The sequence below is a fragment of the Cryptomeria japonica genome, chromosome 4 (assembly GCF_030272615.1).
Source record: "Cryptomeria japonica chromosome 4, Sugi_1.0, whole genome shotgun sequence".
Classification (NCBI taxonomy): Eukaryota; Viridiplantae; Streptophyta; class Pinopsida; order Cupressales; family Cupressaceae; genus Cryptomeria; species Cryptomeria japonica.
The window spans coordinates 509,055,082-509,077,776 of record NC_081408.1 but is presented as its reverse complement, the minus strand read 5'-3'; the positions used below and the strand labels follow the sequence as shown (position 1 = coordinate 509,077,776).

The following is a 22,695-nucleotide window of genomic DNA, read 5'->3' as shown; positions in this document are numbered from 1 at the left end:
ATTTATGTCTAACAATCAAATATTATTCATGACGAGACAAAAGACAACCTTATTGATTTGTCTTTCATGCCGATTAGATTAAAACATAAGCACTTTTTGCAAACTAACACCCTCATTTTTAATTTTAAAAGCTATCAATGATTGAAGTGTGTCACCATATTTATATTTCTTTGTCATTTTTAATTTTAAAAGCTATCAATCATTGAAAATAAAAATATTTAATGGCAGTGTGTCATCATATTCATAATTCTTGTCATGTTGAAACATGATAAGAAATCTGCTTCAGTCGACCTAACCCCGTTTCCCCTCTAGGACATACGCTGTCCAATCAGATTTTCTTTCGAAGTGTAAAACAATATATTGCTCCCATTTTTTTGTACTAATTAATTTCACTAGAGGAGAAATATAATGACTGAATTAAAATATGTAATATAAAAAAGAGAATTAAAATTTATACTTATATGGACCAATAAAAAGAAAGAAAAATAAATTTTTGCAATCATTTTAAATAAAAATAATTATGAACTATAAAAAATTTGTTCATCAAAAAGAAAGAAAAATAAATTTTTACAATCATTTTAAATAAAACTTAATTATAAACTATAAAAATTTGTTCAACAATTTTAATCATTTTCATGGTTCACTTGAATGAATGCAATAATATCATGTCTTCGCATGAACTAATAATAAAAAACTAAAACTAAATGACAGAAGGATGGCCTTGTCAAAAGCGTGATTGTCCCCATATTTTTGAGGAATATCATCATTTAATTTTCAGCATGGAAGTCGTTTCTCGCACACTTTTTCAAAGGTTTAGTGCTGAATTTCATGCAGACATCCAAACATCTTGACATATATGTTAGAGACCCGTCGGGGCAAATTCCTTAGTACACTTCAGAGGGCAGATATAGATTATTTTGACAGCTCTTATATAACAATATCCTGCAAAGTGATTTTAAATTGAACCATGATATGATGAAAAATGTTTATATTTCTTTCTCTTTTGTAATATGAGCATGCATTCAGCACGTCTGCTACATAAAACAAAACAATTATTTCAAAAATAAATTGCATTAAATTCTATAAACATCAAAACTTTGTCGTTTTGCTCTTCCATGCAGTTCTATAGCTGAGAAAGAAAACCCACACCATGCTCAAGATGCCTATGAAAAAGTATAAGAATAGTGGAACAAGTTTGATAATTAGTTCAAAACTCTCCCATTATAAATATGTTCCGATCTCCTGTAACAGAAAAATGCAGCTCCAAGATTTTGTAATTTTAAGTTGCAAAGCAGGCTATGTCAGCAATTGCTGACAAATGAATTAAAAATCCTATGAAGCAAATAATCTACCCAAAATAGCTAACCAGAAGACAGGACACTAAACTGCTCGTACATACCCCCAACTCCAACAAAAGGTCATGTTGATCATGGTACACAACATGCCAAAATCACACCTTGCATTTTGAGGTCATTTTCTCAAATTGGCAATGCATGAAATCAAGATTTTCACAGTGAAAACGCAGTTTCTGTGAGCTTCAAGCATTTTTATTCATCCTGCAGCACAAAGGAGAATGTGCCATCCTATCGAGATATTTGTATTTAACTCAGATCACAAACCTTACCCAGAGTACAATAGGCCAAAGGCCCAAAAATGAAAACACACTCGCCATATAAAAAAGGAATCACTGCTTTGCATCATTGTCTTAAACCTCATCTTCTCTAGTATAGTTTTCATACTATCCGCTGCAAGCTTATTTGCATTCATACTTCGAACTTCTGACAGATATTGCCATAGCTTCATATGCTTCCTTCTGTAGAAACTTTGTTAATACCTTCCCACTTATTCACTATATCTTGGAGTTTGTCAAAGCCCTACACATGCCAACAGATCAAATGAGAGCTCAATTATTTTTGAGAGAACATTACAAGACAATACGAAAAACAGCTTTGATTCAAACTTTCCAAATCACAATTTGCTTGAATAATAACTTGAAGACATGAACTCCTAATGATCCCAGTACTGCTACAATATCATATTTCTTCTCTTGCAAGTACAACTTGATTTTCTTTAACACGGACAAAGAAAAGGAGACAGACCATTCGTTCTGAAAAGTCACCAAAAGACTCTCCTTGTTCACGATCACTCTTCCATGAATAAAATAGGGGCTCAAGAACCTTTTCCAGTTCTTGCACTTTGACCTTGTTCATGAAGGTTCTTGCTAGCCGTGTTTGGTTAGAAGCACCTCCAAGCCAAACCTGTCCCGAAAAAGAATTCCAAGTTGTCATTCTAATACCTGTCAAAAGAATCACTCTGCTGCTATGACCATCAAAAAATAAATTACTCATCTTCATATCAAAAAATCTCAAACACAATTCACTACCTGGATAAATAGAAGCACTGATAGATTTAGTGTTTGCTTCCTTTTTATCATTTGTGATACTAAAGGTTAAAGGTGCACATCATGCAATAAGACTAATGAACTCAAATGAAGATTAATTTTCCATACATCCATTCATATAAGAATATTCTTGGAAATCTGAGAATTTTCCTTTTACAGATACATATTATATTTTTATTATTTAACAATCAATTCTACACTTCTACCAAAAAAATAATCCTCCTAGTCATGCAAAAAGAAAGAGGATGCAATATGTATATGCAAAGAAGTTCATAAAAATAGTTTATATGTGGTGCGTAAGTTTGGCATCTTTTAGGAGAAGATAATTGGTCACATCCTTAAAAACTTTTTCAAGAATACTGATTTCAATGTTCACAACAGCCTTTCCATTGTGCTTTCAAAAAAACCTAAACATAACTATCAAAAGCGCATTTTCGTAGGTTTCAAGCCTGACAAAAATCTCACATCGTGTCTTGAACCAACTAGTGGATAAGATATAATTTTGAACTTTTTAAATGCTGCACATATGACTTTTTTGAGTCTCTGAGCTAGTTCTTGACACTTCGCAGATACATCAACTGTATCAAAGAAAATCAAATTTGGATGATTTAAAACCTTGAACTTTATGCTTCTTTTGAGAGAACATGAACAGCTATAACGAATCACACTAAATAAAATGCATGTGATTGTGAACAGCCTCATGGGTTGAACTCTAAAACTGTAAAACATAGTAGGTTTAATCATTGTACAATATTTCCAACCTACTTCATCGTCTTGACTCTTAAATATTGGATATGGCCGATACACAACATAAGCATAAGCACATGTTTGCTTCTAAATTCATTCATCAATAGCTGTGCAGAAGGGCCTTTAGGCTCTTGATCTTTAGGTAGGCCAAGGTGTACCCGCTGTGAATCACTTGTTCAACATCAGAAGTTGAGAGCGCTTGATTGACTTCAGATTTTGACTGGTGAGGAATGTGTCAAACAAGTGGTAATGAGAGCCCAGTTGACTGAGTGTTTGATCTATTGAGCAAAGGACATGGTGGAAAGAGAAGTACAGTGACGCAGGTCTCCTATGAAAAGGACAGAACTGGGGTGTCATTCTCAGCTCTGAGTAGACATTCAAAATTGTCTGAGATATCTGTTCATTATCTCTACTTTAACTTAAAATGGCATATAAAGATAGAATTTGTCTTGATCATAACTGTACTGATCCATGTGTTCATTTTCTTATATTTCTATTGATTATGCATTTCATCTCACACTGGATGTGCGAATTTCAAAATAGATCTATTACTGATTTCAGCATGTAAACTCCATCCCATATGATTTAAAAAATTGTGGAAAAGCATATTAAGTAATACAGCACAGATTATAATACCTGATAACTATTTGGCCCATCTCCCACAAACCCCAACTCAGCCATGTATGGCCTTGCACAACCATTTGGACATCCAGTGAACCTTATCACAACTGAATCTTCATATTTTAGTCCAACCTGTTAAGACTCGCTGCATAAGTTCTTTGGGCAATGATGTGAAAGCTAGCTCACATTAGCGTGAAGTTTTGTCTATGCTTTACAGAAAGAAAACAAATGAGAAGACAGTACACATATATAAAATTTGAAAAGCAATTCATTTTGCATTTTTCTCTGATATGCAGGTTGAAGAAAATCAGAATACAAAGCACATAACTTATCTCAATATATAACATGGCTAAACAGTATTCAGGAAAGAAACAACATAACTGGAGCAATGCAGGAATGGGGATCTACCTTTTCAAATACAGCACGTATCCTCTTAAGAATATCAGGACTTCCACGCTCTGCCTCTGCTATTGCAAGTGAACACAGAGGCAGAGCAGGGCATGCCATGGATGTCATATTGAGTGGATCGAGGTAATCAGGATGCTACAAATATAATAGTCAACATGTTAAAACAAAATAATGGATAATAAAGCACAATATAAGGAGTAGTTTCATTAGATTAATTTAAAATGGCACCAACATTTCATTCATTCTCACCACACCAAAGCACACACACACACACCATAAAGTTATCTATATATATCATTTCAACAGCAAAATCCTCAGTAAGTTGTTTAATGGTGCAGAAAATATTTTATACACCCATCATAAATTAAGATACCAAAAATTCATGAATTTCAAATTCCTATCATAGAAGAACCACCATATCTATCAAAAACCTCTACAGTTGAAAGTTATCACCACCTAGATAGATAATTGATTTGATATTTGTGTGCATAGCCCATTTTGCTTCCTTTTGTCTTCTCTAACAGCACAATCTTTACGTAATCCTCTCTTATCCCAGCAGCAAAAAACATATAACTCTTCCCAAAATTTGTTAAGAGCAATCATGTTTCCCAATGCAGGAAACTATAAAGGTTTAACTTAAGTTACACAAACGTATACAGATACATATACATGTATCATATCTAATACTAACAAACATTCTGAAAACCTTGGACGCACAATGGATAGGATATGGCATGCACATAAATAAATAAAATATTAAATTTGAATAAATGTTTTAAAAAGAATACCATAAAGCATAATCATTCAGAATATCATTCATTAATTTGACTATAAACTTGAAGGCAAGCATTTCTATTATTATTGGTTAACTGGAGATGTGGGGTTAGGATAAGTGGTACAGGGACCAGGATGCTAATCAAATCAAGATACACAGCTAAATGATTACGGATACAGCTTTATCATACATAAATAGTCACTGGAAGATACGAACATAAGGATAGGGACATGGTCTGCTTCCCTATCCTAGAGTTTTCTGGGGACTGATTATTATTAATACATGATGAAAGAAACTAGCAGCCCATGCGAGGGTAGGATAGATGGCATGGAATCCAGGATGCTATTCAAAAAAAGATATATAAATAAATGAATAAGGTTAAGGCTTTATTATCTAATAGTCACCAGAAGATGTGAGCATACCGATAAAGACATAGTGTGCTTCCCTATACTGGAGTTTTCAGCGAATGGCGATTACATGAAGGAACAAATTAGCAGCCCATATATACTAACTCAGAAAAAGAGAATCCCCACATCCACTAATCAGTTCACAAACCCTTTGAGTTTGAGCTGTTGAAAAATATGCTTAGGCCCAAAACTGTGAAAAACACTCTAAATAAGCTCAAAAGTCGTTGAGTGGTATTTGAATAGAGGTGCTCTGCCTTTATTTACAAGCGTAGGTGCTTTTTCTAAACATTATTGTTTTTCCTTATGTTATTCTTTTATGTTTTTGAATTTTTTAGATTAAATGGATGGGATATTATAATGGCCATATCCACTTCTTCTAACTTTACCTAAGTCATATATAGACAAGGATATGGCCCATGAGGATACCCAAGTACCATCTGAGCCATATCTAGATGAGGATACCCAAGTACCATCTGAGCCATATCTAGATGAGGATAAGGCTCATGTCCAGCCATATCTGGTCCATTCCCAATCCAGATCCAGGGAAAATCACCTGATTAATGCAAGAAAAGTATCCAGTAACACAAATATAGTCTCTCATTTAAGATATTCTGATCGCATTGGGTCTGCTCAACAAAAACATTATAAACTGTGACACTTATAAATACTTTTCCAATCTGGATACATATCAGATAGGCCAAAATTCATGGTTTACTTAAAGGCTAAAGGACATGGAATTGAGCAACAAAGAAACACAAAGATAAAATTAATAACCTTTTGGGGGGGAGGGGGCGCGCAAATATATCCTCATCTTCATGCACTAAACAAATTACGAGAAATGAAATCCTCTCTTCAAGACCTAAACAAATTATTCAACTGAGCTTCAGATAGAGAATGTCAAAATATCACTCTTAACAGCAAAATCAATAAGATGAACCTATACCTAAAAAATTGAAAATTGCTATATGTAATATATGCAAAGAGACAGCCGGTGACAAAAATTGCCAATTTGAACAACCTGAATAATGACCCTATCATGACTTATGAATAGCTTTCTCACAGTCAAACTTAATTATCTCTATGTCCACCCTTCAACACCACCCTGCTTTTCCCCTCCCCACAGGAAAGACGAACACACCCAAACACACCAATGCAAGCACAAATATACAAAAATACAAAAGTACTGTTGTTTATAACTAGGTAAGATGGGTTCAGATTGCCTTAAGGCAACATCCAAACCCACATAGGACTGGGTCCTATCTTAAAGGGGTAATGTGCCCCCAAGACAAGACCGGCCCCATATCTCCACGCCACATTAAATATGCACCATGCCTCAATAAACAAATTGGTGCCAAAATGATTAAGGCCGACTTGGAGTATATGGGTTAAATGCTCATATAAATAAAGTTAAAATGCAAACTAAATTGATCACTTCATCTCTCATGCAATCAGCGAAATAGCTCTGCAACTAAAGGTGCGAAATATAGAAGAGGATTGTGCGAACTAGTTCAAGAGGATATAAGGCATTTTGGTGCAGACTTGGTGTAAATAGGAAGGGCAGATCTGATATACTAAAAGGGATCAAATCTGGAGAATCAAGCTAAGTATTGTATTGGTGCAATTAAGATTGAATACATAATCTGACCTGTGGGTCTTTAGTGCTGGGTTTTTCCTCCTTGGAGGTTTTCCCAGGGTATTTGTGTTCGTCTCTTGCTCTCTTGTTTTCATTCTTGGATTTACTTGATTATGGTTTACTTAATGTTAACAAATAATTAAATGTTAGAAATCTGATTACTGAACTAGGGCACAAATTTAACATGGTATCAGAGTTAAGGTGTCACTAACTTCAGATTTTAGTAAATCATTTGTTGCATATAGTTGCTGTTTGTTTTCAGATTAAAATGTCAAGTTTGAGGGCTGAAGATATACTTGATGGAGCCCTTGATTTTGCTGCTTGGAAAGTCCGTATTCTATTAATCCTTGAAGAGAATGATCTGCTGAAATTCAGAGAAGAAGAAAGGCTGTCCCCTCCTGAAGATGCTGAAGAGCTGAAGTAGTTCAAGAAAGACTCCCTCAAGGCTAGGAAGATCATAATGGAATCTGTCAAGAATCATCTTGTCACTGTCATATCAAAATTTGCGTCTGCCAGGGAAATGATCAAACACTTGGAAGGGATGTATGAAGTCAACAACCTCAGCAGGGCTCTTGCTCTAAGGCAGTAGCTTCTTCACATGAAAATGAAAGAAGAAGGCTCAATCATGGCCTACTTCATGAAGATCAATGAACTAAAGGACAAGCTAAGTACTCTTGATTACCAAATTTTGGATAAAGATCTTGTTATGATTGCATTAAATGGTCTACCTGATGAATGGGAACCATTCATTCGTAGCATTGGTGGAAGAGCTGATCGTCCCAACTTTGAGCGTCTTCAATCTGATTGCATTGAAGAAGAATCTCGAATTGAGGTAAGAGGAAAACTCAAGAACTCTCACAAAGATGATAATCATGTTCTCTTAGCTAAATCTAGGAAAGGTGGACATTGGAAGAAAGAAAGGAGAAGCAAAGATTTTAGATCCTCCTCCTATGATCCAAGGAAGAAGTCAAGAGATTCCTCTCACATTCGTTGCTTCAGATGTGATAAGTATGGTCACTATGCCAGAGATTGTCAGAATGATCCCAAGGAAAGGGAAGTCAATTTAAATGAAGTTGCTGAACAAAGTGAGGATTATCTTCTTATCTCTGCTCTATCAAGCAACGTTCCTACGGACAGTGATACTTGGATAATTGACAGTGGTGCCTCCAGACACATCTCAGGTTTTCGTGAGCATCTTTCAGATCTGATTGAAAAGGATACCAACCTTCATGTGGTAATCGGTGATGATGCTCGATACTCGGTAAAAGGTTCTAGTACTACCTCTTTAAAACTAGATTCTAGTATTTCCTTACAACTCTGTGATATCCTTTTTGTACCTGGTATTAAAAGACATCTTATTTCCATTTCTGCCTTAGAAGATAAGGGTTTGCAAATAGCATTTTCTGAAAGAAAAGTACTTGCTTGGTCTAAGAAATCTAATTTCAAAATTGCTCGTGTTATTGGAAATAGATGTGATAGTTTATATAAGCTTGCAGCTAATCCAATTTAAGCTCCCATCCATGAGGCCCCTGAATCATGCGAGCTATGGCATAGAAGACTTGGACATCTACACTTTCAAGCTCTTCCCACTCTCGGTAAAATGGTTAAAGGTATGCCTAAACTTAGTTTATCTCATGATGATGCTTGTAAAGGTTGTGCAATGGATAAGAATGTAAAGAACCCTTTTCATAAAAGTGATAGTAGGGCTAAATAAAAGTTAGAACTTATTCATTCAGATTTATGTGGTCTTATGTTTGTAGCATCTCCTAGCGGCTTCCTTTATTATGTTATCTTCATAGATGATTCCTCTAGGAAAACATGGATTTACTTTCTTTAATCTAAAGAGTCTGAAGAAGTCCTAAACAGATTTAAAGAATTCAAAGCCTTAGTTGAAAGCACTACAGGAAATCGAATTAAATGTTTAAGGTCTGACAATGGAGGCGAGTACACTTCAGGTAGTTTCTATGATTTCTGTATTAAAGCAAGAATTAAGAGGGAGTTCTGTGTTCCCTACAATCCTCAGCAAAATGGAGTTGCTGAAAGAAAGAACAGGACCATTGTTGAAGCTGCAAGAGCCATGATTCATGATCAAGACCTGCAACCTTTTCTATGGGCGGAAGCATCCAAAACAGCAGTTTACATTCAGAATAGATGTCCTCATCGTGCTCTAAAGGATGTAACTCCTGAAGAAGCCTTTACAGGAATCAAACCTGACATCAGCCACCTAAGGATATTCCGAAGCCCGGTGTTTGTTCATAAGCCTAAAGAAAAACGAACCAAGTTGGATCCCTCTGGAAAGAAAGGCATCTTAGTGGGATACAGTGAACCTTCCAAAGCCTTCAGGATCTACATTTCAAGTCAAAGGTATGTTGAGGTAAGTAGAGATGTAACTTTTGAAGAAGATATTGCTTTCAAAAGATCTAAAGGTTCATTCTCTAATAATAATGATATGGTGATTGAAAATCAAGATTCAAAAGTTGATGCTAACCCTGAGATACAAAAGGAGTCCACTGATCTTCCGGATCAGGAAGTTCAGGATGACCCAGCAGAACCCATGGACTCTACTGATATACCTAAGGATATTGTGGTCTGCAAGAAGAGACCACTTTGGGTTAGAAACACAATTCAAGATGCTGAAGGGTTTGCTGCTCCCAGAGGAACCTTTAGAGATAGCAAGAGACTCCAAAATCACGCCAACTACATTTCTGTGATGTGTAATATCATTGAGTCTGAACCTCACAATGTCGAAGAAGCTATGTCCCATCATGCTTGGAAATCAGCCATGGATGAAGAGTATGGGTCTATCATCAAGAATGATGTATGGGACATTGTACCCAGACCCAAAGGTAAGTTTGTTGTTTCTTCTAAATGGTTGTTTAAAATTAAGCATAATGTTGATGGTAGTATTGAAAAATATAAAGCTAGATTTGTAGCCCGTGGTTTTTCTCAAAAAGAAGGAATGGATTATGAAGTAACTTTTGCTTCTGTTGCTAGATATACTTCTATTAGATCTATAATAGCTATTGTTGCAACCAAAGGTTGGGAGCTGCATAAAATGGACGTTAAGACAGCCTTCCTCAATGGTGTCATTGAAGAAGAAGTCTATATTGAGCAACCAGAAGGTTATGTAATCCATAAAAGAGATTCTCATGTTTGCAAGTTGAAAAAAGCCTTATATGGGCTCAAACAGGCTCCTCGTGCTTGGTATGAAAGAATTGATAAGTACTTACTAAGCTTAGGATTTCGTAAAAATGATGCTGATGCTAACATTTACTTGAAGATTTATAATGATGATATGCTTATTTTGGTTTTGTATGTGGATGATTTATTTCTCACTGGTGAAAATAAATTAATCATAAGATGTAAGAAAGAATTAGCCTCAGAATTTGAAATGAAGGATTTAGGACTAATGCATTACTTCCTAGGGTTAGAAGTATGGCAAAAACCCAATGAAATTTTTCTAAGTCAAGGAAAGTATACTATTGATATTCTGAAAAGATTTAGAATGATGGATTGTAAACCCATGTCTACTCCTATGGAATCTAACTTAAAGAAGTTGAGTGTTTCTGCAGCTAACTCTGATTTTGCAGATCCATCTGAGTATAGGCAGTTGATTGGATCCTTGATGTATCTAGTCAATACTAGGCCAGATATCTGTTATGCTGTGAATGCCCTCAATCAGTTCATGAGCTTGCCTAAACTTGTTCACCTGATTGCTGCCAAGCACATTCTAAGATACCTGTGTGGCACTATTGGTTATGGGCTGAAGTATTCACTTAATACCTCAATCTTCTTGGAAGGCTATTCAGATTCAGATTGGGTAGGAAGTGTCAAGGACAGGAAAAGTACTTCGGGTATCTACTTCAATTTGGGCTCTGCAATAATCTCTTGGGCATGTAGAAAGCAATCTTCGGTAGCATTAAGCATTGCAGAAGCTGAGTACATTGCAGCATCTGTTGCATCCAGAGAAGCAGTGTGGCTTCGCAAACTCCTTGTTAGATTATTTGGTAAATCTATTGGTCCTACCACCATTCATTGTGATAATCAAAGTTGTATAAAGATGTCAGTAAATCATGTGTTCCATGACCGGTCCAAACATGTGGAAACGCACTATCACTTCATTCAAGATATGGTGCAAAGAGGCACCATTCAACTAAAGTACATTAGCACAAATGAACAGGTTGCAGATATCCTTACCAAACCCTTATCCAGAGTGAAGTTCGAATACTTCAGAGACAGACTTGGTATTGTGGAAAATGAAACCCTAGTTGAGAGGGAGTTTCAATCTCAGTGACTCTATCTGCAGCGCTTTGATCATTCTTTGCTTGTGTGCAAGAATGAAAAGTATCCAATCTATGCTTGTGTGCTAGATGGAAAATTGTAATTATATAAAGACCCACTTGTGTATTACACTTTCTATGCTTGTGTGCTAGAACCATCCTATGCTCGTGTGCTAGGTGGAAGATGTAATTCTATGCTTGTGTGCTAGATCTATTATGTGCTTGTGTGCTAGATGGAACTCTAAAGGTTCAGATTATGTATTCTCTTCTTCCCTAGTTAAGAGGGAGTGTTGTTTATAACTAGGTAAGATGGGTTCGGATTGCCTTAAGGCAACATCCAAACCCACATAGGACTAGGTCCTATCTTAAAGGGGTAATGTGCCCCCAAGACAAGACCGGCCCCATATCTCCACGCCACATTAAATATGCACCACGCCTCAATAAACAAATTGGCGCCAAAATGATTAAGGCGGACTTGGAGTATATGGGTTAAATGCTCATATAAATAAAGTTAAAATGCAAACTAAATTGATCACTTCATCTCTCATGCAATCAGCGAAATAGCTCTGCAACTAAAGGTGCGAAATATAGAAGAGGATTGTGCGAACTTGTTCAAGAGGATATAAGGCATTTTGGTGCAGACTTGGTGTATTTAGAAGGGCAGATCTGATATACTAAAAGGGATCAGATCTGGAGAATCAAGCTAAGTATTGTATTGGGGCAATTAAGATTGAATACATAATCTGACCTGTGGGTCTTTAGTGCTGGGTTTTTCCTCCTTGGAGGTTTTCCCAGGGTATTTGTGTTTGTCTCTTGCTCTCTTGTTTTCATTCTTGGATTTACTTGATTATGGTTTACTTAATGTTAACAAATAATTAAATGTTAGAAATCTGATTACTGAACTAGGGCACAAATTTAAAAAGTAAACATACCAATAGGCCTGCCTGAGCAAGTGCAACATTAATATGTGTTTTCCAAGCAGGTTGAATATCACACAAGATGATATTCTGGTTTGGGGTTAGACGAACACTTAAGTTGTATTTCTCAATTATTTCTCGCAGTGCTTTTTTGGTAGCACCTTTGATCCGGCCATTATCAACGTGCACTCCATAAAAAACATTGCCATCCCCCTGCCATGAACATAAGAATTTAGAATTACCTAAACATAAAAAGAATCTACAAATCCAAACAATGACTAAAGCCAAAACATGATGCATACCTGCTCATGCCAACCTAGATAGCTCTTGAACTCCCATTCTGGGAGCTCCTTGAAAGGCTCAAATGGTTTTCCATAGTACTGCTCTACAACAGACCGGAATTTCTCAATTCCCCACTCATTTATTAAGTATTTCATACGACTGTACTTTCTATCATCTCGCCTCCCATAATCTCGTTGTGTGGCAACAATGGCTTTCACTGCATATAGAATATCTTCTTTAGGCACATAACCAAGAGGTTCTCCCAATCTTGCAAATGTGGTCTCCACCCGATGAGTTCTTCCCATACCTCCTCCAACCTGTAATGCCAACACACCAGTAAAAGGGGATTAAGTTCTTTATACATTTGTAGAAGAGATTTCAGTTATTGTTGATTAATGTGTGTATAAAGCATATATGCTGTTGACACACACATGCAACAGATAATAAGTTCTCTATATATTTCTCTTATTTCTGTGTATAAACTATGTATGCCGTTGATCAGAGCCATTATCTTTTATTTGTTATTGGGTGAAGGAAGATGGGTGACAACAAGGACCCAGTGCAGTCCATGCTGAGCTCTGCAAGAAGCATGAATATGTTCATAGAAATACAAAGTTTGTAATGCATCACTACATAGAATGCAATAAAATAGCAAGCTCAAAGGATTTCAAGGACTCACAAATATGTCAAAGCCCTGAGGCTCCCCATGTTCATTTGAAATAACCACAAGCCCAACGTCATTGGTAAGAATGTCAACAGAGTTATCAGTGGGTACTGTAACTGCGACCTTGAATTTTCGAGGCAGAAACTGAGTACCATAAATTGGCTCGAGTGAATTCTCAAAATTTGTTCCATGGGAATTATCATTGCGTGCCTCTACAACATCAGGAGGATCTGCTGACATTATTTTCTCTCCATCTACCCATAAATCATAATAAGATCCTGACTGAGGAGCCAAAAGAGCAGCAACTTTATCTGCAGTTTCTTGGGCAAATAAATAGTCTTTTCTATCCAGATATGGTGCTGCAGGGGCCAAAACATTTCTGTTCAAGTCACCACATGCTCCAAGTGTGGAACCCATGCTTTTAATGATTGTGCTCATAACTGTCTTCAAATTCTTCTTAAGCACACCATGGAGTTGAAACGTTTGCCTTGTGGTGAGGCGAAGTGTACCAATCCCAAACTCATCCGCAAGCTCATCCATTACCAAATACAGCTTATTTGAAACTTTCCCCGCTGGATTTTTTGTTCTAAGCATGAACTGATAAGATTTTCCTCCACCTTTAAAACGCTCATCTCGGTTATCTTGTTGATAGCTTCCATGGAACTTTATGAGCTGTGTTGCATCCTCACTGATATTTGAAGCTTCTGTCTGTAATTCTTCATTCAAAGGATATCGTAAATAATTACTTTTTTCCTTGATGATCTCAACCTTGCTGCGCTTGGTCTGAGGTGTTGCAGGTGGCTTGGCCGGCTACATAGCAATATAAAATTTAAAAAGTTAGAACAGAGAAAAATGGAACAACAACTTAGAAAATGATCCAATTATCAGTATCTAATAATTTGCATGCACTATACATGGAACACCCTTGACTGCTTAGATTTAACCTTAAACCTAATGAGTGAATAAATATTTAAAAAATTCTTCCACAAATAAGCACCATATTCTAATATTTGCATCTACTCTATGGTGTCCATAAAGAAATGATCATGCCTAAAAGGCTAATCACATAAAGCTTTGAATTGCATAACTAATTTCCATTTGCAACATACATAATCATGCAAAAGCAAATTATGTACATAACAACAATGTGATTGATGTACCTGCCATAGACCCATGTAAGCCTCACTGTGACATATTTTGCAAGCAGATTTGACTTCCAATGCCTTTGCTGCCAGGTTGATGGTCTGTATTGTTTCAGGAATTCCCTTCATACCACTCAAACCCCACTGGTACCCTTCAAGAATTTCTCTTTGGGCACCGTTCTCCAGCCCTTCTGGCCATTCTCCCTTTCCCAATGCTCTTCAGACTAACTCTCATTTAAAAATGACATATTTGTCACGCTTATTAATCAAACCCCCCTACCCAGATGTAAATGTAACATAGGAATGAGCATTAAGAGGATGTCTGTCAATAGTTGTGACTTGTGAGAACTCATGCTAAAATGGCTCAAAACAATGTGACCTTAACAAAAGCTCAAAGCAAACATTCAAAAGCACAGCTGCTGCAAGACTTGCCTCAACCAAATGCTCGTGTATCATATACTGTAAACATAATAAGCATGACATTATAACATTACCACACACTTTCACTTAGGACATAAAATATTCAAGTCTTGCAACCAATATTTTGAACCTGGAAGCTTCCTCTCATGACCATTATGGAGCAAATTAGCCAGCATGTAGCAGTTTGCATATTAGAATGAATGCAATGGCCCAAGTATGTTGTGCATATTATTTACTTTTGAATATGCATACAGCTTAAATTGATGGACTGGATCTAGCCAATGCATATAAAAGTGCACTCTTAGGCACATACCATTCACTGTTCAGTGTCAACTATATCAGAAATCTTAACTGAGAGCTAGCATAGCAAGAAAGGGCTGACAATTATCATAATGACAGAATGTCACCATACACAGTTTCATGGATAGCACTTCACCAAACTAGTTTAACTAAACCTTCATCCAGAGTCCAGACAGCCTGGTCTCAAAGGCTATGAGTCATATTATGTAAAGCCAGCTATTCTGAAAAAGAAACTGACTTTGACAGAATACCCAATTTCACTGGCATAGATAATCCTCTCATATTGGCAGATCGATTTCCAAATCTGGCACTCTCTGGAAGATAATATACACCAATATGAAGACAAGTTAGGATGACTCAATCACAAAGCAAAGCACTTGACTGTGCGTGGTTTTGGTAAACTATTTACAAGATTGAGTCATTTTGCACTGGCCATACTGAACATAGCTACAATTATTCAGGAGTCTAGACTGTAATACTATTATAAGTAATAAGTGCAATAGAATTCAACACTATATGAATCTTGGCACAAACACTTCCATAAATGTATGTCAGCTAGAACCACAATCATCCAGGGGACTAAACTGTTGAGATACAACTCTCTATTTAGCTAAACCATTTAGCTATATACTAAATGTAGCCACGTTTATTCAGAAAACTAAACTACATGAAATACACCAGGAGTGCCAGGACAATGCAGGGGCTAAGCTGTTTAGCTAAACAGCTCTGTATATATGAACCTGGGCATAACTGCCATCATATATTTTGGTCAGTTGCCATCTTCCACTTGCCCAAACTGAACATGGATACAACTACTCAGGAGACTAAACTTTAATAAATTCACCAGCATTTAACAATATGTGAATCTTAGGACAAACACTTCCATAAATGTATGTCAATTGACAACCCCTTAATCAATATAACCACAATCATGCAGGGGACTAAACTGTTGAGACACAACTCTCTATTTAGCTAAACCAGTTAGCAATATACTAAATGTGGCCATTACTATTCAGAAGACTAAACTGCAAGAAAAGCTCCAGCACTCAGCAATATAAAATATAATACATGTAAACCTTATCCTAACTCCCAAACATGTAAATTGGTTACCTACCCCTGAATCAATAGAACCCAAATCATCCAGGAGGACCAGGATCATCCGGGGGCTAAGCTATTTGACAGCTCTGTATATCTGAACCCGGGAACGACTGCCATTATTTATTTAGGTCAGTTGCCAGTGCCCTTAATCAATACATTCATGACCCTCAACAGGATATAAATCAGATACATAGTGCCCTTACTCAGTGCCATCCAGTGGCATATGTGAGTACACACAATCTTTAGTAAATGCAGCCATAATATTTTAATTTAATTTAAAAGTAATTTGGATATCAATGTCTGCTGATGGCATTGAAGAAAGTGTACCTATCCAGAGAGTATATAGCAATGTGAGTGTCTGAAGCATCTCCAGTCGACTGATATAAAACTGAAACAGAAACAAAAGAAATTAATGTCACAAAATAGCTCTAAAATTAAAAAACACTGTCAGACTGATCTTGATCATGCCATTAGGTTACCTGGTTTCCTGCGTATCAAACTACCAACTTTTTCAAACTACCAATAAGGGATGTTCTCAAACTGAGTATTTTCTGTCTAAGTTGAAGCCAACTACTATATAAACAAAGACAGACACCTCTAACCCTCTTACTGAATGCAGGCCATCTTGAAGAACCCATGAGACCTCTAAAGAGGCACTGATCCCTCTCACACTCAAACTCTAAAAGACAAAGTTAAAGCATGCACCAATCTCATGGGAGATCATCCTGTGACTGCATCTAAGTTGATGGCAGCAAAGTGAAGAACCAAAAATTGGTGCTGAAGACACTCTTGGGCAGCAAGGTAGCATCTTCAAAAATCTTGTACAGTCTTAAAATGAAATGTTTCTCACACTCAAACTCTAGACAAAGTTAAAGCGTAAACTAATCTCATGGGAGATCATCCTGTGACTGCATCTAAGTTGATGGCAAAACAAGTGAGGAACCATAATTTGTGCTCAAGACTCTGGCCAGCAAAGTAGCATCTTCATAAATCTTGTAGACGGTCAAAAAAATAGATGTAGAGGAGAAGCTTGCTTTGGTGTCAAAGGGTCTCTTGGATCTATCTATGTTGCATTCAAAAATGCTTTGTAAATTATTAAAGCGGCCATGACTGTCTAGATAATGGTATGCAGGACATCTTAAAATGAAATGTTCATCAAACTCAAGCTCTGGAATACAAACTTTAAGTGTAGACTAATCTCATGGGAAAGCATGATATGGCTGTGTCTTGGTGGCAGAGAACCAAAATTTGTGCTACGGGCACTCATGGACAGCAAGGTAGCATATTTTTCAGGTACTGAACCTAGATTCAACAATACAAAAAAATTAATTTAGACAAGAAGCTATAGTGTCAAAGGATCTCTTGGATCTATCTATCTTGCCTTGAAGTATGTAATGTGAACTAGTGCAGCCCATGACTGTCTAGGTCATAGTAGGCTGCACATCTAAGATGTAATGTTCCTCATAATCAAGCTCTAGAAGAGGAAGTTTAAGCGTATGCTAATCTAATATGACTCCATTCGAAATGATGATCGAGAACCTATGTTACCAAATCGCTAGGAAAAGCTCCACGGTTCAGGTCCAATCTGGCCCAAGATACGAGTGCAAACTCAGTCTGTCATGGGAGCTGCCCAAGCTCTTACAGACTGTATGCAAGTCCATCCAGGACAAACCTAGGCATACCCGTAGTGAATTTTACAAGGACCAATACGAGTGCAAACATGGTCTGCCATGGGAGTGGCCCAAGCTCTTGCAAATTGTTTGCAAGTCCATTCAGGACAAACCCAGGCATACCCGTAGTGAATTTTGCAAGGACCAACACCCACGCAACAAATTTGGTCAATTTTTTGGAAAGCAGATACAAGTGTCCTCATTAGGTACACCACCTCATGAAGGATGGATGGCGGAAGGCCAAATGAGACCAAGAGGGTAGAGAGTCACTTTGGGCACCCTATCATGTTCCCTTATTTGGACCGTTATGGTTGAATCTACATGATAAATTATACCTATTACATGATTTAGATGATTATGAATATCTAACACTAGTAGTAATGATTGATATTATGTATTGTATCTTACAATAATCGTCTAACATGATTGTAGGGTCACAACCAGGACCTATCTTGCTTTGTATTCTTTGGGGAAAAGGACATATCTCTAACTATATTATGTTCCCGTATCATTGGATTTGAAAAATTTAGGGCAAAATATAAGGTAATACTAAAAGGGGACATTACACAAACCAAACCCTTGAACCCGAACCTGAACTAGTACCAGGAACGGTAACTTAGCAGAGAACCAAAACTTGTGCTGAAGGCACTCTTGAGCAGCAAGGCGGGCATATTCTTCCAATACTGAACCTAGATTCAATAATCTTGAAAACAGACAAAAAAAGACAGAGGAGAAACTTTGGTGTTGAAGAGCCTCTTGGATCTATCTATGTTGCCTTCGAGCAGGTTTTGTAAATGAGTGTAGCCATGGTTCTCTAGACAATAGAAGTAAGGGCATCTTATAATGAAATGTTCCTTGCACTCAAGCCCTAGAAGACAAAGTTTAAGGATACACTAATCTCATGGGAGATTATTTTATGACTTCGTCTAAATTGATGGCAGACACTTTAAGCGCTACTTCGCTGCAATATTTGTTCAAAGAGATTAAGGTTGGCAAATTGGGAAGCTTGTCATCAAGCTTGTTAGAAATTGCTCTGCAAATCTGAAAGCTAGAAGATAGGGTCTGCTGTCCCATAGACTATCTTTGGCCTCCTAGAAATTAAAATTCTTCTATTATATTCTATTCTTTACCCAGTTAGACAGAAAATCATTCATATTTATTGATATATTTGGTAGACTATAAATTAATATATAATCACTTAAGGTCAAAACTTACATATTTTTTTAAGGTCAAATTAATATTTATATAACATATATTTGGGATAAAACTTATTCAAACAAATAATAATTTGAACAAACTATATATATTCGAGATCAAACTTGTTCAAACATATTATCTTTTAAGGTTAATCCAGAAATTCGTGAACAGAATCACACGGACGTCACACAGAAAATTAAGCTACAGAAAATATAAATCATTAATGACAGAAATTATTCATGAAACTGAGCTACAGGAAATCACAATAGAATCACATGAAATCCACAGAGAATGCCTGAGATGGATCCCAAGTGACTTGACCCCTCTCCTAACCCTGTACCCAAGCCAAAACCATATTTACCCAATTCATACAGTGTTCCTGCTGAACCCAGTAACATAGCAGAGAACCCAAATTTGTGCTGAAGGCACTCCTGGGCAGTAAAGTTGCATTTTTTTAAGTATTTGAACCTAAGACTCAACACTCTTGTAAACAGAAATAAAATGAAAAAATAAAGGTATAGAGGAGAAGGTTTGGTGTCAAAGGGTCTCTTGGATCTATCTATGTTGCTTTCAAGTTTCAACCATGTTCAGTAAATTAGTGCAGCCATTCTTGTCTAAATCATAGGAGGTCGGACATCTTAGAATGAAATGTTCCTCGCGCTCACGCTCTAGAAGACAAATTTTAAGCTTACACTTCTCTCATGAGAGATCTTGATATGACTCCATTTAAGTTGGCGGCAAAAAACCCAAATGTGTGCTAAAGGCACCATTCGGCAGGCAAGGTAGCATCTTCAAGAACTGAACCAAGATTTCAACAATCTTATAAACAGACTCAAAAAAATAGGCATAGAGAAGAAGCCTTAGTGTCAAAGGTTCTCTTGGATCTATCTATGATGCTTTCAAGTATGTTTAGTAAACTAGTGTAACCATGACAGTCTAGATCATATTAGGCAAGATATCCAAGAATGAAATGTTCCTAACACTCAAGCTCTAGAAGGCAAAATTTAAGTGTACGCCAATCTCACAGGTGATCACGTCATGACTCCAAAATTGATGGCAAAGAACCCGAATTGGTGCTAAAGACACTCTTGGGCAGCAAACGTGGCACCTTCTTCAAGTACTGAACCTAGATTCAGCGATCTTGTAAACAGACCAAAGAAAAAAGATGTACTTTGGAGGCTACGGTGTCCAAGGGTCGGTGGGATCTATCTATATTGCATTCAAGTATGTTTGACTAAATGTGCTGAAATTGGGATCTATCTATACATACATCTTTAAAGGTCATGTGAATCTTTCTTATATTTTAGTAGACTAATATTGGAGATATGTCATAAAAGTAGCTACTGTCTAGTGCAGGTATTGCAGCTTAGCCAATAAAAGCACCTACGCTTATGTTAATTCTAAAACATAAAACCCAATGCCGATCCTTTTTCATGCCTAAATTACTAAAAAACCGCCCATTAAAACCCTAAACCAGATAATGTGGCATTTTCTTTGCCACAGATATCCTTCTCCAATAATATCTATCTACTAGCATCTATCTGAAAAATGGAATCATATCAATTTGAAGCTATTTTATTTTATGTTGGGAGTAATTTATTTAATTTATTTTTACTTTGGGACTAATTTAATTATTTATTATAAATATGGAGACATTAATTGCTGCTAATTCTGAAAAGATTATGTTTGCTTTTAAATATTATTTTCATGTATAAATGACTCTCAAACTTATGATAAAAGATATAAAAAATTGTTCAAAAATTTCTGTTAACATACTCACCCATTACACTTCGCCCCTTACTGCCATTATAGAATAGCTCCCAAGAAATAATAATATTATTCAACTGCCCACACCCAATTTGCATTAAAACCCAATCAGAAACTAAGAGCTAACGATTCTCTACATGGCTCTGAAGATTAACGAAACCTGATCTTCCCATTATTGAGGGAGAAGAGTAAACAAGCAAATGAGAATTTCTAATAGAAAATCCGCTAACTCCTTAAAGTTAAATTATTACTTTTTTAAAACAATCCAAGCAAATGGGGACTAAGGAAATTAATGTTACACTCAAAACTTAACAAAACATTTTAACATTAGCTTATTAAGTGAACTTACAGAAGAAACAGCCCTCACGACCAGATTTCTGTAAGAAATCTTGCTTCCATGCAACCGACCGCTCAGAGGAGCTCTCAGCCCTCGAGAATTCAGGAAACGGATTTCAGAGCACCTGTTCTGCGTCACTTGCCCGGTGCTGGTATTACCCCTGGCTGCGACCTCCATTTTCAGTTCTGTTCCTCTGCAATCCTTGCCAGGGATTTTTTTTATGTTGACTAATTGCTGAATGTTTGATATGAGATGGGCACTAGGGGAAAGGGATTACAATGGCGAAAATGATGGATTTTGAGAATTTATAACTTTTTAAGATTGAAGATGACGGCCAAGTGCGTGTGGTAATGGCGGGTCGTGTGGAAAGGTTCATCGAACGTGGTCCGGATTTTTCCCGAGATGCCCTTCAAGGGTCAAAGCTCAAATATTCCTTGCCTGTCCTGCCCCAATTATAAAATTGTTATCTTTACCCTACAAAGATAGTTGGACTGGTGCAGTCGCAGACACGTGTCGTTTTCTCTTATGTTTTGGACCCCTTTGAATTAAATATATTTATTTAAAGATACTCAGAATTGTTAAATTTATGACATAAGATAGACAATTCCAAACTGATTTCTCTTAGTATTTTTAAATAAATATAGTTAATCACATATTAAATTTATGATTTAAGATGGACAATTCATAACTAATTTTTCTGACTATTTTTCAAATAAATATATTTAAGAAATTGTTTCTTCTTTATGATGGGATATATGGTAGACAATTTCAAATTAATTTTTGTTATTTTTTTTAATAAATATTTGAGAAATTATTTTTTAATATAAATTTAAAATATTGTTTATTTAATTATATTAATTGGAGTGAATGGAATAAAGAGCGGGATCGTGAGTAGATCAAGTGAATCCAAAACTCCTATTGCAAGAGGTGAGATCGCACCAGACTCAGGTTCAAGGTAGAGGTCCTATGATTGGATTTGGGGAACTTGAAAGGCTAAAACAGGATTACGGATGTTGAGGAAGTCATTGTAGGCAAGATGGAGATACAAAGGCCTCTAGCTATGTTGGAAGGGTGAAAGTGTTAGACACTTAGACATACTAAGGGAGGAGATGAATTAGTATATGCAAATTATCTACTTCAAATCCATATCATTAGTAGCAAATATAGATCTTACTTTATCATTAAAACAACCATTCAAATGGTGAACATAACACACGTCTACACAAGAGAACACCAAATATACATGGAAACCCTAAAGGGAAAAACCACACATTTGAGAATAGTTGTTGGGATATATTGTCCAAATCCAACCTCACAAAAATAATAGGTCACTTAAAATATGAAGTAGGCACCAACCTACTAGAGACACTGATCCCCAATTACATTTGCAGGCACCAACCTATGAGAGATGCTAGTCCCCTACTCCAAGATTTGAGCATCAACTCAACAAGTGAGACACCAATCCCATCGAAATACAAAATATATGAATTGTGAACCTTCAAATTGAATACACAACTTGCTTTTGATTGAACAACTTTCAAAACAATCTCTCTTACTACATACAATCGAAAAGAACCACACAATGATTGGGATGCAACTCACATAGCATCACCCACACACTTGCACATC

The 22,695-nt window shown here is 36.5% G+C and overlaps 1 protein-coding gene across 1 annotated transcript; it reads right to left on the bottom strand.

The window, feature by feature from the left end:
- Positions 1-1,174: 1,174 nt before the first annotated feature.
- Positions 1,175-21,485, bottom strand: LOC131053476 (sulfite reductase [ferredoxin], chloroplastic). Its single transcript, XM_057988098.2, is given in 9 exon segments — positions 1,175-1,812; positions 1,815-1,874; positions 2,100-2,258; positions 3,785-3,901; positions 4,178-4,312; positions 12,205-12,402; positions 12,492-12,788; positions 13,151-13,945; positions 21,079-21,485. Coding segments are annotated over 9 exon segments (2,118 nt in total). The 5' UTR covers positions 21,244-21,485; the 3' UTR covers positions 1,175-1,620.
- Between the last annotated feature and the right edge of the window lie 1,210 nt (positions 21,486-22,695).